Here is a 23,405-nt window from a genome sequence, read left to right as displayed (position 1 = left end):
CGAAGGTTATATGATCGCCCTTTCTATATATAACTTATATGCCCCCCCGGACTAACTTACAACCCTCTCTCTGAGGGCTTTAGGGTGTTGTCATCCTCAAAGATATAATTTCTAGACCTTTCAGTTACGTTGAACAAAATGGCAATCTCAAAATTTTTATTGGATGTGTTTGGGCAAAATGGCGGGCGTGAGAGGGAAGTTTGTTGCCCTCTAATCACTTTCGACTGTTAAAAAGCGTACTGGCTCTTTCAATTTTCAATTGAATGAGCTATTTTTGAAGTTTCTTTGACAACAAATGACAATCTCAAAATTTCTGTCACATGCATTTCGGAAAAAGACGAGGTCTGGGGAGGGGTATCCACCCTCTGATGTCTCTGGATCTAAAAGGGCAGTAGAACATCTGATTTTCAATCAAATTAGTCCATTCCGGAGTTTTTACGACCACCCTACCTATTCACCCCTGTGAATAGGAACTTAATCACAGAAAGGTCACTAAAACTTCTGATTAGCAAACCATTGAGCCACTTCCGAAGCTTGTACGATCACCTTTTCTATTTAAATTAAATAAAAAAAAACAAACAAGTTTTTGTAACGGAAAGTAAGGAGCGACATTAAAACTTAAACCGAACAGAAATTACTCCGTATATGGAAGGGGCTTTTCCTCCTCAACGTCCCGCTCTTTACGCTAAAGTTTGACCCTTTCCCTTAACTCTACTTTTTAATACAGTAAGAAACTTTAGCGTAAAGAGCGGGGCGTTGAGGAGGAAAAGCCCCTTTCAGATACGGAGTAATTTCTGTTTGTTTTAAGTTTTAATGTCGCTCCTTACTTTCCGTTACAAAAACTTGTTTTTTTAAATTTAATTTCTGGATGTTTTTGAATTAATGCATGTTTTGATCTTGGCTCTCCGCACATAAATAATTAAAACGAAATTTACATATTAATTAATTGCAAATAATCGGAAGATTTTGAGAAAAAGAAGCGAAGGAGGAGGCCTAGTTGCCCTCCAAGTTTTTGATTACTTAAAAAAGAAACTAGAACTTTTAATTTCTTATAAACGTTTCCATCGGTAAAAAATATACGTAACTTACGAATTAACTTACGTAACGAACTTCTATATTCGTATGTTTTTATTGCGTATATGAGGGGGTTCGACCCTCGTCGATACCTCCCTCTTTACACTAAAGCTTAGATTGTGTCCCAATTCCTTAAGAATGACCTCTGAATCACAAAGGACGTAGAATAAATAGTTGAAATTACTAAAAATACTTTAGCGTAAAGAGTGAGGTATAACGAGGATGTACACCCCTTATATGTGTAATCATTTTTGTTCGTTTTAAGTTTTAACACAGCTCCTTACTTTCAGTTGAAAAAAACTTTTCATTTTTATTTTTTCATTGTATTTTTCAAATAAAGCTAGAAAATCCTGCACCCCCGTCATTGAAATTCTCTTTCCCCATGAGAAGTCTCTCCATGGAAATATCCTCCCACGTACCCCCCACTCAACTCTCCCCCTAAACAAAAAATCCCCCTGAAAACGTCTGTACACTTCCCAGTAACCATTACTATATGTAAACACAGGTCAAAGTTTTCAACTTGCAGCCCCTCCCACAGGGACTGTGGGGGAGTAAGTCGTCTCTAAAGACATAATTATTAGGTTTTTTGATTATAGTGAATAAAATGGCTATCTCAGAATTTTGAGCTGGTGACTTTGGGGAAAAAATGAGCATGGGAGGGGGCCTAGGTGCTCTCTAATTTTTTTGGTCACTTAAAAAGGGCACTATAACTTTTAATTTCCGTTAGAATGAGCTCTCTCGCAAGATTCTAGGACCACTCAGTCTATGCGATCACCCCTGGGGGAAAAAAAAACAAAAAAACAAATAAACATGCATCCGTGATCTGTCTTCTGGCAAAAAATAAGAAATTCCACATTTTTGTAGATAGGAGCTTGAAACTTCTACAATAAGGTTCTCTGATACGCTGAATCTGACGGTGTGATTTTCGTTAAGATTATTTGACTTTTAGGGGGTGTTTCCCCCTATTTTCTAAAATGAGGCAAATTTTCTCAGGCTCGTAACTTTTGATGGGTATAACATTATCTTGATGAAACTTGTATATTCAAAATCAGCATTAAAATGAAATTCTTTTGATGTGACTATTGGAATCAAAATCCCGTTTTTTAGAGTTTCGGTTGCTATTGAGCCGGGTCGCTCCTTACGACCCGTCGCTCGTTACCACGAACTGTTTGATACACTATTGCTGCTGCTACTGTTCTTACTACTACCACTACTACTTTGATATTAGTACAATTAAGGTTACGGGTATGAAGGTGAAAATTTGACAAATATTGATGAGGAATTTGAACTAAATAAAAACACACTACGCACATGCCGATTGTCAAAAGGGTGTATCTCAAGAATGGATTTGGATATTAAGTTCGAACTTTCAGAGAATATTTAAAGGGGAAGATCAATTGACAAAAATGTAATATATACATATCACTACTAACACTAATACCACTTCTTCTTTTACTACTACTACTACTGATACTAAACTACCGCAACTACTACTTTAATTGTAATTGCCCCCAAGGGCATAACTTACAACCCTTAATAAATGCCCCAAGGGCATAACTTACAACCCTTGCCCTGAGGGCTATGGGGGGTTGTCATCCTGAAAGACATAATTGATGGGTCTTTAAACCACATTTAACAAAATGGCTATCTGAAAATTTTGATTTTATGTGTTTGGGGAAATGGTGGTCGTGGGAGGGGGGGGGGGGGCTCCAATCGAATGAGTCCTTTTTCAAAGTTTCTGCGAAAACTCCTTCGATACGAAGTGGCCTTCTCTAAACAAATAATACATTATGCCCACATCACCTTTTACTTAGGCAGCGCTAATGCGCTGCCTGTGACTTAAGTTTTATAAGTAGTAAAGGACTTATCCATCTCCACCTTGGATTGATGAATTTTTCTTTGGCTCATTTCGTACCCGATTGTTCTCTATAGAATAAAAACCATTGACCATGTAAAAACCAATGACAATGAAAATGTTCTTCTTCTTTTTCTTATAGATTTGCAGACAAAAAGAAATTTACCTCAGTTCAAATTTCGTTTATATATTCAACAAGAGTGGGTTTTCTGTTATCAGTCCGGAGTATCTCTTCCAGCACAGAAAAGCATCGTTGTATTTAGTCTAAAGGAAGAAGGTTGGTGTGATTTTAGGTTACTCACATTTTTTTTTTTTTTTGTTAAATTGGGTAAGCAATTCGTGAATTAAATTGCATGGGTCCTAATCTTGCATGTATATATTCATCAAAATTAGAAGCTCTTGAGCATCTCTCCCAGGGCAGAAAAGGGTACTTTTGTCTTAAGAGAAGAACGTCCTTTTAATTTTAGGTTATACATTTTTTTTTATCTGAAATTAGATAAATAAGTTACACTTTAAAATATATCGATCCTAAGCTCTCTTATATGCTTTCAAAAAAAAAATTAAAATTGCTACTAACGGGCTTAAGGGTCTCCTCCACAACAGAAAAAAAGAGCAAAAAACATTTTTGTTTTTATAGTGTCAGTGAAGATAGTCCATGTAATTTTAAATTAATCACAAGGTGTTTTAGTTTTGATTAAAGATATTTAGTTTTGTCTAAAGTCAACGATAAATAATAAATAATTGGTCTATACAGCCAAAACCTTAGATTTTGTTACCCAAAAGATATGTGCATAAGAGTAATCCTCAGGACCGGGGGTCAGTCAATTTTCCGGATGGGGTATGTGAGGCTATAGCGTGTGATCTTTCATTTATGCAACACATGTCCAATATTTTAGAGGGGGTTCTTTTTACCATTTACTGGGTCGTATTTTGGCTGTTTAGAACTTTTTAATTCAAGCCTTTTGAAAACACTGGCGGGATTAGTTGTAAAATAGGTTAAGCTTTTGGATTTAAGAAAACTCGATCTATTTGAAATCACTAGTAGAATAACATATTCATAAATTTTTAGAATCTATTAGGAAATATTCCCACTGAAGTTTATTGAACACTAATACTAATGATTTTAGATCACTAGGAGAAACCCAGTCAGCCCGAACGGGGCAGTTGGGTCTGGCGTCGGGACTGACAATTGGGACTGACGTCGACACTTAAGAACTATTGATAGAACAATATCTTTGTGGCAGTTTAAGTTCCAAAGCGTGCTTTGGTCCAAATAGTTAAAACGAATCAATACCCTTTTACAATATACTCGAGCATGGAGTCCCGGATACTCTGGCTCGGGGAGTACAATCCCTCTCTTCTTCCTCCCGACCACAGGTTTGGCTGAGAGAGCTTTAGGAGACCACAAATTTAAAAACGGGGAAAAACTTTAGTAAAGCTAGTAGAATACATTATTCTTAATGTTTACTCCTATTGGTACTTCTGTCTTTAAAAGACAAGCCCATTTTTATGTATATTTTTCTATTTGCTTTTAAATTGAATGATAGGGTAGTCTAAAATATGATTAACTTTGCGCTTAAAAACAAAAATAAAAGCGGGTAGTTAAAATAATTATTCAACTTCGAAGCTATTTGCTAACTTTATAATATAATAGGAAATAGAACAAATTTTGTTCAATTATAGCTTTTTGTTAAAACTTCAATTGTCAAACCTTATACAATGATTAAATAAACAAAAACAAGTTTTTTTCAACTGAAAGTAAGGAGCAAGGAGCAATTAAAACTTAAAATGAAAAGAAATTATTATGTTTGAGAGGGGTGTTGCCCCCTCATCAACACCTCACTCTCCAAGCTAAACTTTTTAGTACTTTTAAAAAGATTTTTATTGTTTAAATTAAACGACCCTTTTGTTTCAGAAGTCGTACTTAAAAAATTGGAACAAAATTCAAACTTTGGCGTAAAGAGCGAGGCGTTGAGGAGGGGGTAACATCCCTGATATACGTAATATTTCCTGTTCGTTTTAAGTTTTAATATTGCTCCTTACTTCTTGTTTTTTTTTAATATTTCGTTTCTGATCGTTTCTTAAATAATACAAGGAATTCTGGCTCCACCTCCGCGGAAAAATCCCCTTTCCCATGGAAATATTCCCCAGGCAATTCAATCCTAGTGAAAATTTACCCCTAAAAATTATCCTTGACATCTCACGCGTAAATTGAGTCGGCAAAGAGAAAGTAAGACATAATTTCGTAATGGAATTCTGGTAAATTCCCCCAGTGAAAAATTTACCCTCAAAAGTTTCCCCTGGATAGTTCCCTCCCCGTGGAATATTCCCTCTGTCGAAAATCTTCCCTGCAGAAAATTCCCCCCCCCCCGACAAATATATGTATACTTTCCAATAACAAATACTATACGTAAACAATGGGTAAATTTTATAACTTAAAGACCTTTCCCCAGATGCTCTAGGGGTTCATGCTATCTCCAAAGGTATTGTTTCCTTATTACAATAACGGTGATCAAAGGGCTATCTGAAAATGTTGATCGGACGGAAAAAACAGGTGGGGGCTGGGATGGGGCCTAGTTGCCCTCGGATCTTTTTGGTCACTCACAAAGACACTAGAATTTTCAATTTTCTTTCATATGAACCCTTTCGCGATATTCTAGGACCACTGTGTTGACACGATCCCCCCAGAAAAAAAAACAAAATAAACAAATCATTACGCATCCGTTATGTTTCCTCTGGGAAAAGATACGAAAATTCCAAATTTCTAACCTCTATGGTGTAACTATATGGTGTAACTATGGTGTAGCCTCTATGGTGTACCTCTATGGTGTATGGTGTAACTCTTTGGTGTAATTCGTTGCCAAAAAATGTATGCTACCTCTATGGTTTAGTTCATTTTGTTGAAACACTCATTAGCCGTCAGTGGGTGAATTATAAAATCATCTGAGGGGTCCCTAATGTACAGCAGTAAAACATGGAAATTATTTTGCCACTATAAATTTAATTCCTTTGGCTCCAGAGTTTTAGGAAAGTATCCAATTTGGAAAGTATCTTGAATTCTCATTTGAATAGCCCCCAGAAAAGGAGGAAAGGGAGGGGGATGAGGGAAACTCACGTTTATAAAATTTAAAATTTGCATAATCACCGCAGTTTTCATCTGCAGAATCAGGTTCTTGTTTGTCAGCTATAATGCAATTTTGGTTTTCAGATGTTTAGCCTTAAAGTTTGTGTTCTCACAATACTACCAGTAATAATTGCAGCTGGAGGACTGAAGGGAGGAGGTGGAGGTGGAAATGCAAACGTTATACACCTTATCCCCTTAAATGGTGGTGGAGGTAGTGGTGGTAGTCATGCAGCAAGCTCAGGTAAGATGTTTCACTTTGCGGTTCTCCATCATTTGTGGTTCACTAAGGTTAAATTAGTTATAGTATTTATGGTTGACTTATTAGTTAATTACTTATGTTAATTTTTATTAGTTATTTTAATTAATAATTGTAATTTTAATTTTTAATTATAACTAATTATTTTTAATTTGTTAATTTTTAATTGGTTAAAGCTACTTTAATTTTAATTAATTAAGTTGTTTAAGCTAATTAGTTATAGTCAACTCTCGATAATTTGAAACTCATGAGACCAGAAGAAAAGTTCAAATTACCGAGACGTTAAAAATAACAGGAGTTCAAATAATCAAGATGGAGCAAGGAAGAACTTCAAATAAACAAGTGCTTTATTGAAAATCCATATATGTACATATGTACATATATGTTGATGCATACACACAAACTATTTATTTAATTTCTTTAAACACTTAATATATATGGAGTATGTTAAAAACCATGCGAGCGGAAAAATGATTTTGCAAAGTAATCTATGATTATTTTTGATGAAACGACTTCCATCTTACATTGTCCAATTCAGTTTCAATGGTGATGAGAGCTGTTAAGAAATCATCACTTGTTTTTGTTCTGAGAGTGTAGGAACGCAAGGTGTTGATGGATAATCCTTGCCTCGCTTAATGTGACTAGAGTAGGTGGTTCTTCTTCTTTATCCTCCTATTCCTCATATTGAAAAGTCAACAATTCGGCATCAGGTGAAGCACCATGGACAGCGTTTTCATCGTCCATGTGAACAAAATCCTCTAAAGTAAACCTTGTAACCCCTATTAAGTCTTGTGACTCTGATAACCTTGTGGTGTTCCCTGTTTCCTTTGCAAACCCGCTTTTTTTGAAGCAGTTATGTAGGATGGTAGAACTGGCATTTCTAGGGGTCTCAACACTAATAATTATAGAGGTCAAAATGTTATTTTCACATTATCACTTTTATCTATGCTATCCAGCAGAATTTTTGTACTTTTACAGAGAATTGCCAACCAAGATGTCCTCGTTGCAAATTCAAATTATCAAGGTGTTTCTATGTCAATTTGTCAAGTTTTTTCAAGGGACCGCGAAAAAAGTTCTAATTATTGAGAGATTCAAACTATTGAAAGTTGACTGTATTTACATTGCTCTTAGACAGGATTTTGACCACCCCCTCTTTGGGCTGTCTCTGCTCACTTTAAGTTTCATATTTACCCTCTCAAACTTAATTTTCTCATTTTAAATTTGTTTTCATCTCAGTTTGTGTTTAAGTATTGAATAGTATCATCGTCCGGTAGTATAAGCATGGGCAGTGTTGTGTAGAGAAAATATACCAAAAGTAGTTGGAGCTAGCTTCTTGACCTTGGTGCAAACCTTGGTAGAAAAAAAAGCACTAAGTGAACTGAAATGTGTTATATGGTTGCTATTTGGTCTTACTAATAGATCTTTTACACTATCAACATGATCTTATCAGCAAACAAAAGATGTCAACATCAACAGATGCCAAACTGAAGAATAAAAATTCGCTATGATTTTGTTGATTGTATAGTGCTGGGATGCTCACAGGTGCCTGAATGGCATATTTTGTCCTTTCTAACCCCTAAGAAATCGTTATTTTTATCTGATTATTCTTATTTTTTAGCCTGTTCCAGCTAAAACTTTAGGAGCCTAATGGATTTTTGTTTGTTCTGGTGTAGTATAATAACCCTATAACGTTTATGGTTGTAGTTTGATCTGGGGCTGTTGTTGGTTCATCTTCCATAAAGAAATAAAACGATAAATTGTAGAGTCTTATGTTATTAAATACAGATTCAAGATTCTTTATTTCGCACAGAATAAACAAACATAAATAACTGAATAAAGCCAACAGCGTGTTGAGCTCGAAAAGAAGGCTATCTATTGTTACTTTAATTTCATATCCAGCCAAAAAAATGAAAAAAACTAAGGAAAAAACATAAACTAAATAATCATAACTTAGAGCAGGAGGGGGGCAAAGGAGGCCACCCCCTGTGGCAAAATCCCGATAAAAATATTAAAAAAAATTATTTATTTATAACTTAATTAATTGAGAACAGTCTACTAAAATATGAAAAGGAAGGCCATAAATGATTGAAAAACAAAAGGAGATAACCAAAAAAGGATCATTTACACTAGCAAGAAAGACTGGAGCAGGAGTGAATTGTAGCCTTATGCATAAGAAAAAAAAATAACACAAAGTCAAATAAAAACTCCAAACTATGGGGGACAATTGTTTTTTAGGTTTTTCATACAGTTTCGAAAGTATGATTTCTGGGGCGTTTATACTATATTTACTAATCTGTTCTTAGTTACGAGTCCATGGTGGCATGTGGTAGGGCAGTGCGACCGTGTTTTAAAGACTGATGAGGTAAAACGGTTATAAATAAAGTCCTCGGAAATAATTGAAGCATATGAGGCAGATATTTGGCGAGAAACATCAGCTATCACAAAGCCAAAAGTGTGGTGAATAGAGGTGCCATTAGGGAGGCCTGGGCATGGGATACTGGCAAAGTTCTTAATAATAGAGGTGCAAAGGATATAGCCTGTGAGTAATCATCATGTAAATTAAAAAGAACAACTTCTCATTTTTCTGAGCTAAATTCTAGGCCGAAAGATCAAAATTCTTGGACTGTATTCCTCGAATAAGAGGGAATAGATTCCGAGATACGTTCAGTAGCCCAAATTAAGTTTAGGATATCACCAGTATATGAGACAGCATATTAATATTGCGAAGAAAACGTGAAGTAGGGCATTTCTCCTCTTTGTTGGAAAGTAACAACTAAACAATGTAGGAGAAGTGCCAGCTCGCTGCCTGGCTCCTTTATAAACATAATAATGTCTTTTTTTTTGTAAAAGGAGTAATATCTGTGATTTAGGAGCATTGGTAATAATATTAAGATTCGAGTATGTATTTCTTAGTTGTTTACTAATTGCAGTATTAACCCCCCTTCTTAAAGCCTGGAGGAGTATAGTAGCATAAATAAAAGAATAGAAAGCTTGGTTTACGTCGTGTACCCCCACCCTCAGGACCAATTGATAACAGGAAACTTTGGTTGATAACAGGAAACTTTCAGTTAATGTATTTACGACTGATGACAAAATATGTATGCACCAACACCGTATTGAAGCCCAAATTGATGGAGAGGGGTATAAGGTCTTTTTCCCACCATCTTATCAATGAAAAATAGTTAAAAAGTTTTTTCTCTGTTACGAAGACAGTAATAGGGTGGATATATATATATATATATATATATATATATATATATATATATATATATATATATATATATATATATATATATATATATATATATATATATATATATATATATATATATATATATATATTCTATATTCTTTCAGTGATTTAAATGATTCAATGATTTTCACGTTTCTATGGTAAAATATTCATTTTAAAAAGTTTTGCCAAGAAACGTTTGAAAATGAAAGAGGTCTACAACTATTCTAAATTTCAAAAAGTCTCATTACACAAGAAGACCAAGAAGAAGAGGTTAAGACCAATATGAAGAAGAATGGTAGAGCTTAGAAATTAGTGAAGTAATTACAAATAAAGTAATTATAAATGAATGATAAATAAATAAAATAATAAATAGTTGAACATGAAGTACACGCGCTCCGAGTTAGTGCGAGGTTCATTAAATGACACTTTAAAATACAATGAGAATGAACTGTTTTCATACTTTTCCAAGAGAGTTTATTAGATTGTGACACCACCTGAAAAAAAGTCAGGAGACGCTCGACTCAAAGAAAAGGTGAGAAAAATCACTTGATTTTATAACAATAAATAACTGAGTAAACTCGACTTATTACTTCAATCTGAAGTGTTTAAACATGCACTTTACTTTTCAGCTGCTTCGGCTGCAACGGAGGCTGCAAGTACCGCCCAATATGCTGCTAACCACGCCCAACGTAAGTACCATGATTTTTATCGTGTCTTCACCATTGTAGCACCAAATACTTAGCAGCAGTTTTTACAAAAAAATGTGCTTCCACGAACTTAAAGAAAAAGTTGCTAATAATTCTCGGTGATTTCCCTGGGCAAACAAAATATTTTTGGGAGAAAAAACTGTTAACGGAGTGGGAGAACAAAAAATGTGTTAGTACTAAGAACTTCCAAATATCTTCCAGTGAAAAATACTTGCAGAAAACTTTTGTGTATTATTAAACAAAAAAAACAAGTTTTTTTTAAATAAAAGTAAGGAGCGACATTAAAACTTAAAACGAACAGAAATTGCTCCGTATATGAAAGGAGCTTTTCCTCCTCAACGCCCCGCTCTTTACTCTAAAGTTTGACTCTTTCTCTTAACTCTACTTTTTAAAACAGTAAAAAACTTTAGCGTAAAGAGCGGGGCGTTGAGCATGAAAAACTTCTTTCAAATAAGGAGTAATTTTTGTTCGTTTTAAGTGTTAATGTTGCTCCTTACTTTCATTTAAAAAAACTTGTTTTTTTTTAACCTCTGGAGGTCTTTGAATTAATGCATGTTTTGATCTTGGCTCTTGGCACATAAATAATTAAAACGGAATTTGCATGCTATTTTTTTTTTGGCTAAATAGCTTTCTCATAGTTTTAATCAGAAGATTTTGAGAAAAGAGGAGCGAGGGAGGAGGCCTAGTTGCCCTCCAATTTTTTTATTACTTAAAAAGACAACTATAGCTTTTAATTTTTTACGAACGTTCTCATAAATAAAAAATATACGTAGCTCACGAATTAATTTACGTAGCGAACTTCTATATTTGTATGTTTTTATTGCGTATGTGAGGGGGCTCACCCCTCGTCAATACCTCACCCTTTACACTAAAGCTTAAACTTTGTCCCAATTCCTTAAGAATGACCCCTGAATCACAAAGGCCGTAGAATAAATCGTTGAAATTACTAAAAATACTCCAGCGTAAAGAGCGAGGTATTACGAGGAGGTAAACCCCTCATATGCGTAATAATTTCTGTTCGTTTTAACTTTTCATGTTGCTCCTCACTGTCAGTAGAAAAAACTTTTCATATTTATTTGTTTTATTGTTTTTTTAAATAATGCTATAAAATCCTGCGCCCCCTTCATTGAAAGTCCCTTCTCCCATGAGAAGTTCCTCCATGGAAAGATCCTTCCATGTAACACCCCCCAATCCAGAAAATCCCCCTGAAAACGTCTGTACACTTCTCAGTAACCATTACTATATGTAAATACAGGTCAAAGTTTGTAACTTACAGCCCCTCCCACGGTGACTGCATGGGAGTAAGTCGTCTCCAAAGACATAGTTATTAAGTTTTTCGACTATGGTGAATAAAATGGCTATCTCAGAATTTTATCCAGTGACTTTGGGGTAAAATGAGCGTGGGAGGGGGCCTAGATGCTCTCCAATTTTTTTGGTCACTTAAAAAGGGCACTAGAACTTTTAATTTCCGTCAAAATGAGCCCTTTTGCGACATTCTAGGACCACTGAGTCGATACGATCATCCCTGGAAAAAAAACAAACAAAAAAAAAAAAAAAAAAAATAAACACGCATCCGCGATTTATCTTCTGGCAAAAAATGTGAAATTCCTCATTTTTGTAGATAGGAGCTTGAAACTTCTACAATAAGGCTCTCTGACACGCTGAATCTGATGATGTGATTTTCTTTAAGGTTATATGGCTTTTAGGGGGTGTTTCCCCCTATTTTCGAAAATGAAGCAAATTTTCTCAGGCTCGTAACTTTTGATGGCTCGTAACATATTTTTAATATTCATGTGGTTTTAGAAGCTCTCTAAAGATACGTTGGATATATGTATAAACAATTCTGATAGCAGGGGGTATGCACGGTTTTTATGGAAAAGGTGGGCGTATTAACATCATAGAGGGCTCACTGCATTGAAAGTCCGAAGTTCTAGTGCTCTTTTTAATAGAAAAAAGTAATTGGAAGACAACCGGCATCCCCAAAAGTGATTGGAGGGAAACAAGCCCATTATTTCCCTAAACACATCCAATCAAACTTCAGAGATAGCCATTTTGTTAAGCATAGTTGAAAGGTCCAGTAATTTTGCCTTTGAGGGTAAAAAACATTCACCCCCTGGCCCTCAGGGCAAGGGCTATAAGCTATACTAGTTGCCCATTGTTAACGGTTTTTAAGGTTTTTAGGTTTGACTGAGAAGGGTAGTCATATTGACTTCAAAGAAGACTCGTTAGAATAAAATGGAAAGTTCTAGCTCCCATTTTTAAAAGTCAACAGTGATCGGATGGCACTCGCCCCTCACCCATGCCATTTTTTCTACAAATCAAACATCCAATCAAAATTTCCAGACATCTATTTTCTTCGGCATTTTTAAAGATCAGTAATTATGCCTTAAGGGATGTCAACCACATCACAGCCCTCAGGGCAAAGCAAATAGCTTTGCCCTCACTTCAGACTTCACCTCTCACTCAGGCTATCTGTCTTGGCTTTTTTTCCACTAGGTCATGGCTCTCAACTTTTTCATCAAAGTCCACCAAGTTCATTTGAATTCAAAAATCACCAGAGAGGTAAATCATGCATCATTTTTATACAATTCTGAAAAAGGCTTGTGCCTTTTCACTCAAACTATCTGTGTTGGCTTTTTTTATCAACAATTTGAAACCCATGGCTAATTGGGGAAAAAGGCACGACAGATAGTCTGAATGAGAGGCAAGGCTGGCAAAGAGGCAATTCGTTCACTGTTTGTATATACTATATGTTATTAAGGTCAATCTCCGAGGTTTGAAGCCAATGCTATTTTCCTATAGTAGTGAAATGCGAATTAACAACAGACACGAGCAGATTCTTTGATGAAAAAATTACTGTGGCTTCATTGAAAGCTTTAACATGAATAGGCCGAACAAATTTGTATTTTTTTTTCTTTAGAGCTTCATAAAAAATTAATTAGTGGGGACACCTCTAATTTTTAAAAGTAGTAATAAAATTACTTTTAGAAGACGTAGAGAATTGTAAAGTAGCCTCTCGATTTGCCACAAGATTTCAAATTTTTGGCCGTGAATTTTCTTTTATTGTCGTCAATTTCCTTTAAAATTTGCCATTTAAGATATCCTTCCTTTACTATTTAAAAGGGTTGTACTAATCATACAGCTTTGATTTTTGTGTCGTTTTGTAGATCTTATACCGATAAATAATCTCAAAGATTCTTAAGTTTGTAGTTATAAGAGATGATTTTTAGCAATAATTCTTAGTATTCAAGATTTCCTCCTTTCTCATTGGCTTAAGCACTCCTTGAGGGGTTTGCCAGAATATCATTAAGGATGTTGACATCTCCTTAGTATTACGACCAGATTTAAAAGGAAGTTGAAAACATGTATAATTGGCAACAACACCTTTTGGCAATATCATCTTTAACACTTCATGCGAATTGGAATTTGTTAGGTTACAAAGCAGATAACAGTTTGGCTTTAAAAGTAAAGAAACACCGATTGTATGCCTATAAAATGTATGAATATTTTTTTTTAATGAACATTATTCTTAAAAACACATCATTTTAAACATTATTGGCCTTTAAAAGTGAAGAAACACTGATTTTAGACCTTTAAGATGTATGAACATTATTTTTAAAAAGAACATTATTCTTAAAAACACATTATTTTAAGCATTATTTGCCTTTAAAAGTAAAGAAACATCGATTGTAGGCCTATAAAATGTATGAATATTATTTCAAAAAAAGAACGTCATTCTTTAAAACACATTATTTTAAACATTATTGGCTCTTAAAAGTAAAGAAACGCCGCTTGTAGGGCTATAAAATATACGAGCATTATTTTTTTTTGATGTAAAGTTTGTAGGATATTCGTCCGTTTTAGTTCCAAGAGATCTTATTTTATTCCTAATAGTGCCGTATCTTAGAATATTTTGGTTTTTCCCCATCATCTCATATAGTTGATGATTTATAGACTCGTTCATAAATGACTGATTACCCCGGTTTGGAACCGGGGTAATCATATACTTTGCTTTACGGAGTAATGCATATACTATTAAATTAATGTCATTTAAAGGGATATGTTCCTGAAGGTACATAATAAACATTTGGCACCCTTGCCCTGGGGTCATAAATACAGGTAAGGGAGGAAGGAAACAAGAGCTCATATGGCACTTGTGACAAGGTCAAGAAGAGCCAAGAGCTCATATGATAAGAGCTCTAGCAAAATTCTAAGAATCAATAAATTCCTTTTAAAGGAAAATCAGAGGCTTGATGCCGATCGGGATTTAAAATAAGAGCTCTGAGATACAAGGTCCTTCTAAATATCAAACTTCATTAAGATCCGATCGCCCACTCGTAAGTTAAAAATACCTCAATTTTCCTAGTTTTTCCTCTCCCTTCAGCCCTCCAGATGGTCCAATCGGGAAAAACAACTGTAACAAGTCAATTAGTGTAGCTCCCTGACATGCCTACCAATTTTCATCGTCCTAGCACGTCCAGAAGTACTAAACTCACCAAAGCACTGAACCACACCACCGAACTCCCTCAAAGAAGTGGATCCAGTCTGGTTACGTCAATTACGTATCTACGGCGTCTATAAGCGTTTCCCAAGATTTCCGGTTTCCCGACCTGAGTTTCTTCTAATTATAAAATTTTATTAAGGCCTGGTCACCCATTCTTAAGCTAAAAACACCTCAATTTTCCTAATTTTTCCAAATTAACAACTTCCAGCTCCCCCAAGAGAACGGATCCGTACCAATAATGCCCCCCCCCCTAATGACACTGGATCTGGTAGGGATTTAAAATGAGCGATCTGAGTTTCGAAGTCCTTCTAAATATGAAATTTCATTAAGGTATGATCACTCTTTCATAAGTTAAAATACCTAATTTTTCTATTTTTTTAGAATTAACCCTCCCTCCCCAACTCCCCCAAAGAAAGCAGATCCATTCCGGCTATGTCAATCCCGTTTCTAGGACTCGTACTTATTTTTACCACCAAGTTTCATCCCGACCCCTGTACTCTAACCATTTTCCAAGATTTTAGGCCCCCCCCCGACTTCCTCTTCACCGGATCCGGTCGGGATTTAAAATAAGAGCTCTGAGACATGATATCCTTCCAAATATCAAATTTCAATAATATTCAATCTCTCCTTCGTCAGTTGAAAATACCTTATTTTTTTTTTAATTTTCAGAATTAACCCTCCTCCTCCCAACTCCCCCGAAGAGAGCAGATCCATTCCAGTTATTACAATCTCATATCTAGGACTTACGGTTATTTTTACCACCAAGTTTCATCCCGATCCCTCCACTCTAAGCGTTTTCCATGATTTTAGGTTCCCCCTCCCATCTTCCCCCCCATTGTCACCGGATCCGGTCGGATTTTAAAATAAGAGCTTTTTAAAATTAGAATAAGAGCTTTTCTAATTTAATCTGGTCCGCTCCCTGATACGCCTGCCGAATTTCACCGTCCTAGCTTACCTGGAAGTGCCTAAAGTAGCAACTAAAGTATCAACGTAAGCCTTCGACAGAAGGCTGAAATTTCTCATATAGAACTAACTTACTAATATTTATATACTATTCACCAACACTAATAGTTAACCTATAATTGTCTACTATTCAGTCAACCCTAATAGGTTGAGGTTAACAGTACTGCTACTAATACATTATGACCCCTAAACAATCTCTATACTATTCGCATGTCAATGCTCTTCACATGTCGCATGTCAATGGAAAATCCACTTTCAATATTCACTTTCAGTGTCGGACCAAGTAATTTTCTCACATCCATTGTCTTCTGGCTCCAAAGTCCGTTTCATTCCGCGATTTGCTGCAGCCCCGACTAAGGCAGGCTCTCTAAGCGGCATGTTTCTAATCAATCGCGAGTCAAATATCTCCGGAAGTAAACAATCGCTCCAAAACTCCCGAAGCTTGGTAATATGGACAAAAAATACTCTTTTGATCTCGAAATAGTTAAGATTTCCACATCATGCTCATGGTGATATACCACCAAGTGACATTCTTCTTGATTGGTGATTTCTAGCTGACCTTGAACTTGAGCATAGTATTTGTGATTTTTCCTTAACTCCAATTTCGAATTGTATGACAAAAAGTTCTTTACCAATCCTTTTTGGGATACCACTTTCCTTATGGTCATTCCTCTGGGAACATTATGGACAGTCTTCACTTCAACTGGTGTGCTGTTTTCTAAGCGACCATCAAGAGAAGCTCCAAGAAACTTAGTATTTGGATGAATGAGTAGTCCCATTTGATCTCCATTTATTAATGATACTCCCTCTCTCTGCTCGTACGCCGTCAGTGCAATAGCCTCCAGTTGAATTCCCCTAAGCATTGGAATGGATTTGAAATTAGAATTAGTTCCGATATTCTTGACTATGGGTGTGGTTGGAGTATTTTTTTTGCGAGAAGCTATTCTATGAAAATAAGAGGCAGTAATCCTTTTGCTCCTCTTAAATATCCAGTTATCGTTTTGCCCCTTTGTGTTTACGTAGATCTCCTGCAGTTTGGCTCCATCCAGATTCATATTTTTTGTAACATAATCAGCCTTTGCGATTTCCAATTCCTCTGGATTCATATCAGACTTGTTGCAATTTGGACCGTAATTTTGATCACCTTTAGGCAAACTCTGATTCTCTTTCTTTTTCGCCAGATATCCCCCACCCATGGTTGCGTAATATCTTTTCTGATTTGTTTTTGTCCGTTTCCGAAGATTAGAAGTTTTCACCGTGTATTCTTTTGTTATTTTGCAAGGACTGTAGCCAAATGTTTTTCTCCACGTAGAAGATTGCCATTTCGGGCCCAAGGAAAGGATAGGCTTGCTCCACTTATCCTAGCATGGTATGATCAACGTTTCGAGCGGCTTATTTGTTTCCCGCCGACGAATTTCATTGCAACAGACATATAATATTCTGCAAAATTGGTCGTTGCATCGTTTCGTAATAAGTCCGCTTTTTTACAAATATTTTCCACGCCAGCTTTTACATCCTCCAAAATAGTTTTCGGAAGGTTATTATAGCGGTTCTCCACAGTTTCTAAGACCCCATTCTTTTTGGCACAGCCAGAATCACACTGTTTATGATTACCAAACACATGCTCTGAGCCTCTTCGTAAGAGTTGTCTTAGATTTTCGGCTGACCCACCATCAGCCGAGTTCTTTTTTATTGCACCTCGTAGATTTTTGGTTAGCTTTAGAATTATGTCATTTGAAAGAAATTTGCTGTGCATCCCTTTTTTTGTCTTCACAACATTATGAAGGTATTTTGTATAGTTATTGGTCACGTGATTGGCACATTCTTCTTTTTGGATATATGGTCCGTATGAAACACTTTGTCTTAGCTTGTAAAAAACACTAGAATTGCCGTCTCCGATGTATTGTAAATAGTGAAGGTTATGCATGGCTTCACTTTGGCGAAAACCTTCAACAAGAATGTCGGTTTCCATGCTCTTTTGATAGACCATTGTAGTTCATAAAGCAAACATGATCTTTCGGTTTCTGCTTTGCCTTCTTTGAGCTGAAGCAGGGGTAAAAATATTTATTTCTTATTCCTACATATAATAATTTGTTCGTAAAGGCATCAATGATTACCCCAGCACAACCTTTTGCAGTATAATAGTGTCCTTTGCTGCGTTTATTCCAGCCCCATGAATGGCTAATTTCAGGGATTCACGACCATTTTCCTCTATTACATCTGATGGTGCATCCATCCATGCGTTACCAACTAAGCGTTCTAAATTCATAAACGTTTTCGAATTCATATTTTTGATTCCCAATACACTTAATAATTCGTTCAAAGATGCGTAGCCTCCTCCGGTCCCCAAGATACCCCATACAGCTTTCACGTTCACGTTGCCTCGTAAATTGTTGATCTTCTCTTTTTTGTTACCTAATATCTGTTCGCTGAAATCTGTTATATATTATTTTACAGTAGTGAGGGGGGCTTCCGGCTCACCTTCTACTTGTTTTTTCCAGCCACAGTCTTGGCAGATAATGATGAGCTTTGTTTGGAGTCCAGTGTTTTTAATTTCTTTCACGCGAAGCTTTGATTTCCCGCCCTTGCAATTGAACTGATGTTTTATTGCTTCTAAAAACTCACCAAGCATATGACGCAAGTTGACTATACAATTTACATGTGGAATTCCAGACAAATCGATTCCAAAGCTTCCTCCTGGTGAACCAAAATCGCAAGAGCTACCAGATGCCGTATTTTTACTAACCGTACAATCATTTATAATAGTTAAAGCCGGATTCGGAGTTTCGGAAATCCTGGAACATTTTGGAGACACAGGCAATTTTTCTTGTTCTGGTAAACTTTCTTGTTCGGGCAAGTTTTTCTTCCTGAAAAAAAAACGAGAGCTAAGAGCTCATATGGCACTTATGACGAGGTCGGAAGAGCCAAGAGCTCATATGGTATGAGCTCTAGCAAAATTCTAAGAATCAATGGATTGATTTAAAAGGAAAATCAGAGGATTAATGCCGGTCGGGATTTAAAATAAGAGCTCCAAGACACCAGGTCCTTCTAAATATCAAATTTCATTAAGATCTGATCACCCACTGGTAAGTTAAACATACCTCATTATTTTAATTTTTCCTCTCCCTTCAGCCCCCCAGATGGTCGAATCGGGGAAAACGATTTTATCAAGTCAGTTTGTGCAGGTCCCTGACATGCCTACCAATCTTTATTGTCCTAGCACGTCCAGAAGCACCGAACTCGCCAAAGCACTAGACCCCCCTAACTCCTCCAAAGAGAGCGGATCCAGTCTGGTTACGTCAATCACGTATCTACGATATTTGCTTATTCTACCCACCAAGTTTCATCCCGATCTCTTCACTCTAATCATTTTCCAAGATTTTCGGTTTCCCCCCTCCAACTCCGCCTACTGTCACCGGATCTGGTCGGGATTTGTAATAAGAGTGCTGAAGCACAAGATCCTTCTAAATATCAAGTTTCATTAAGATCTGATCACCCGTTCATAAATTACAAATACCTCACTTTTCTATTTTTTCCGAATTAACCCCCCCCCCAACTCTCCCAAAGAGTTCGGATCCGGTCCAGTTATGTCAATCAGGTATCTTGGATGTGTGCTTATTCTTCCCACCAAATTTCATCCTGACCTCTCCACTCTAAGCGTTTTCCAAGATTTTCGGTCCCTCCACGACTCCTTCCAATTAAACTGGATTCAGCCAGATCTAAAATAAAAGATCAGATTTGCAAGATCCTTCTAAATATGAGATTTCATTAAGATTCGATCACTCCTTCGTAACTTAAAAATACCTCATTTTTCGAATCAACCGTCCCCCCCACAGATGGTCGAATTGGATAAATGACTATTTCTAATTTAATCTTGTCTGGTACTCATTTTTCAAAATTAACCCTCCCCCCAACTTCTCCAAAGAGAGCGGACCCGTTCCAGTTCACAACTGCTATTACTACTCCCACTACTATGACTAAAACTACTACTTCTGTAGCGAGTACTACTAAGGCTAATATTGAAAAATATTTGGGGAAACGTTGAGGGGAGAGTTGAACTAATTCAACACATACTATGTGTATACAGCTGATACAGGTGTATTAATAACATTTTGGAATAGCTTATTGTATCCAGAAGAAACTTCAGGAGCATCATGAATGAGATGCTCAGTTGACCAAAAGGCAAAATGTACCTGCTACTACTGCTATTAATACTGCTGCAACTACTGTTGCCACTAATAAAAATTAAATAAAAAAAAAATTTTTGAATAAAAGTAAGGAGCAACATTAAATCTTAAAACGAACAGAAATTACTCCATATATGAAAGGGGCTTCTCCTCCTCAACGTGCCGCTCTTTAAGCTAAAGTTTGACTCTTTCTCTTAACTCTAATTTTTAAAACAGTAAGAAACTTTAGCGTAAAGAGCGGGGCGTTGAGGAGGAAAAGCCCCTTTCGTATACAGAGTAATTTCTTTTCCTTTTAAGTTTTAATGTCGCTCCTTACTTTCATTTCAAACTTTTTTTTTTATTTAATTTCTGGACATTTTTGAATTAATGCATGTTTTGATCTTGGTTCTCCGCACATAAATAATTAAAACAAAATTTGCATATTTATTAATTGCAATTAACCGGAAGATTTTAAGAAAAAAGGAGCGAGGGAGGAGACCTAGTTGCTCTCCAAATTTTTGATTACTTAAAAAGGCAACTAGAACTTTTAATTTTTTTCGAACGTTTTCATTGGTAAAAAATATACGTAACTTACGAATTAACTTACGTAACGAACTTCTATATTCGTATGTTTCTATTGCGTACTAACTGTTGGTGTGGCGCTTCGTGCCACACCAGCACCTAGTTGGTGGGGGCGCTTCGCACCCCCCAAGCCCCCCCCCCCCCGCAAGCGTAAGTCGTTACGCGCCATATTAGTTACGCGCCATTGTAGTTGTATCCCTGTGTCCCACCTGTAAATTTATATATATATATATATATATATATATATATATATATATATATATATATATATATATATATATATATATGTTTTTAACTACGTAAAACTTGCAAATATACAACATTCTTTGCTGTCCCATTGTCTGTGCATATAAATAGATTGTCAGGTTTACCGACTCTTAAACATGCAACATATAATTGTCCATGGGAGAACAATCCGTATTCAGATCTATACCGCATTTTTGTAATGATTGCCCTTGGGCTTTGTTGATGGTAATTGCTAATCGAATATTCCCTGTGTCCCCATCGTCATGTATATATCCCCCATGTGCCCTTCCGGCGTCCCCGTTGTAGTTTTGTCCCTGTGTCCCTGTCGTCATTTATATTCCCTGTGTCCCGGTCGTCATTTGTGTCCCGGTGTCTCGGTCTGTAATATCTTAGTTCCCTTTGAATCATGGGAAAATATTAGTCAAACATGCAAACCTTTTCTCAATAACACATACTATATGTAAACAATGATCAAATTGCCTAACTTACAGCCCTTCCTTTGAGTCCTCGGGGGGGGGGGAGGAAGTTGACATGCCAAAACACATAATTACAGAACTTTTAAACAATCTTGAAAAAAATTGGTGTCTAAAAAATTTGTTTGGATGTTTGCTTTGTGAAATGATGGGCGTGGAGGGGGTTGCTCTCAAATCCCTTTGACTCTTAAAAAGGGCACTATAACTTCCAATTTCAAATCAAATGTGATTTATATTTTATCCGACCGCCCATTCAATAAAAACCTTATATGCCTCATAAAAATGAGCCAACTCTCAAGTTTAAACAACCATATCTTCCATAAGAACCTAAAATGCCCCGGGGGGTTTTAAAACCGAAACCCCCAGAGCCATGGAGCAGGTATTTATCCCTCGGGGGTATATAAGTTTCTTATGGAAGCGGTGGTTATATAGACGTTTGAGGAGGCTCATTTGATTTGAAATTGAAAGTTCTTGTTCTCTTTTTAAGAGTCAAAAGCGATCGGAAGGCAACTAGCCCCCCGCCCTCTTTTCCCCAAAAGCACCCAGCCGAAACTTTGTGATAACAATTTTGTTCAGAACGTTCCATAGATCAAATAACATTACCTCCAAGGTTGACATAACTTCCTAGAGCTCGGGGGTAAGGATTGTACGTTTTCCCCCCAGGGGCATATAAGGTTTTTATGGAAGGGTTGTCTGTGGAAACTTCGGTGGTGAAATTGAAATTTCCAGTTCCCTTTTTAAGGTTCAAAAATGGTCAGAGGCCAATCAGCCATCCCCCTTCACGCCCTCTTATCCCCAAATACATCCCATCTAAATTATAAAACAACCATTTTGTTCAAAATAGTCCAGAAGTTAAATAACCATAACTGAGTGGTTGACAAATCCCTCACAGCCCCTGGGGTAAGGGAATCAAGCTTGAGCGAACAAGAAGAACAACAAACCAGAGTTTGGCTACTACCGCCTTCCCTAACTGTAAAAAGTCTAAAGCCTACTGCGTCATTGGCGCTTTACTGAAAATTTTATTTGCCTTGAACAGTCTTCGAAAGAACTAATAAATTTAAACTGAATATTTTATATGCAATGATATTATTTGCTGAAAGCTCATTAGTTGTAGGTTTTATTTCACAATAATTTTTATTTTATTTTCAATTTTTTAATTAGTGCAAAAGAAAATATTTGTAATATATTTCGTTTTTATTGAAGTGTCAATGATTTAGACTTTAGACTTTATACTTTTACAGTTAGGAAAGGGGGCGGTAGCGAAACTCTTGTTTGGTTAAGATTTATTTATTTTTATTCTTTGCTATGATTGCTAATTCTTTTTGCTCATTCTTTAATAGTAATTTCTGGTCATTTCAAGTTTGAATTATTATAGGTTTATATTTCTGCTGATCTCAAGTTTAGTTTGGTCTTTATTTTTCTTTGGATAACTTCTTTTCTAGAAGTTCCATTTTTTAATTAATCAGATAAAATACAAAAATAAGCTTTCAAGTAAAAATTTGAAATAGTAAATTAATAGAAAGGTTTTTTTTCAGAAGCGGCAGCTGTGGCAGAGGCTGCTAAGGCAACAATCCTTTCACAAATCAATCAAGCAATTGGAGCAGCTCAAAAAGCATGGGCAGCTGCCAACATAGCAGAGCTAGCCGCCAAGGCAGCAAAAAGTGCTGCTCATAGTTCAGGAAGCAATGGAGGTGTTACAATAGTTGCTGACGGAGGATATGGTGTTAGCGGTGGCTCAGGATATGGTGGCGGTGCAGGATTCGGTGGTACTGGCAGTAGCGGAAAAGGATACTAATCTCTTTTTCCTTTCGTGCTAATACTTTTGTGTTGTTATCTTTTTTTATTTATATTAAACTTTATAGTGAAGATATTTTTTATTCTTTTATAATTAAAAGCTTTTGTAAAGAAAAAGCAATTTATTGGCTCGACACAAGGAGAAAGGTTATTAGTGTATTGGTTATTAACATATAAAAGGTTGTGAGCTGAGATAGTCTAATGCATGGGCAGTGAAATGAAAGATAATTTTTAACGTGCTTTTTGATAGGTAGCACAACAGTGGTATTCAAATAAAGGCTGAAAGTTAACAGTTCTAGTGCCTTTTAACAATCAAAACTGGTTGGGGGGCATCAAGCCTCTCTATTCACCTCTTTTAGCTGTTCCCCCTTACAAGTGATCAAATTCTGAGATAACAACTTATAGTCAGAATAGTCAGAATATCTA

At 36.2% G+C, this 23,405-nt stretch overlaps 1 protein-coding gene across 1 annotated transcript; it reads left to right on the top strand.

Moving 5' to 3' along the window:
• Positions 1-3,076: 3,076 nt before the first annotated feature.
• On the top strand, positions 3,077-23,096 carry LOC136028595 (alanine and glycine-rich protein-like). The gene is made up of 4 exons (XM_065706427.1): positions 3,077-3,206; positions 6,138-6,294; positions 10,174-10,233; positions 22,721-23,096. Exons 2-4 carry the CDS (start codon positions 6,138-6,140, stop codon positions 22,978-22,980), a joined length of 477 nt encoding a protein of 158 aa, XP_065562499.1. The 5' UTR covers positions 3,077-3,206; the 3' UTR covers positions 22,981-23,096.
• The last annotated feature ends 309 nt before the right edge of the window (positions 23,097-23,405 follow it).

Source organism: Artemia franciscana, chromosome 7 (assembly GCF_032884065.1).
Source record: "Artemia franciscana chromosome 7, ASM3288406v1, whole genome shotgun sequence".
In the NCBI taxonomy this organism is placed as follows: Eukaryota; Metazoa; Arthropoda; class Branchiopoda; order Anostraca; family Artemiidae; genus Artemia; species Artemia franciscana.
Note: the sequence above shows the minus strand (reverse complement) of the source record. Positions and strands in the feature narration are given on the sequence as shown.

Coding starts and splice junctions, on each gene's coding strand:
- LOC136028595 (XM_065706427.1), top strand. CDS start 6,138: ATGTTTAGCCTTAAAGTTTGTGTTCTCACAATACTACCAGTAATAATT. Junction 6,295..10,173: donor TAGTCATGCAGCAAGCTCAG/GTAAGATGTTTC, acceptor TTTACTTTTCAG/CTGCTTCGGCTGCAACGGAG. Junction 10,234..22,720: donor TGCTGCTAACCACGCCCAAC/GTAAGTACCATG, acceptor GTTTTTTTTCAG/AAGCGGCAGCTGTGGCAGAG.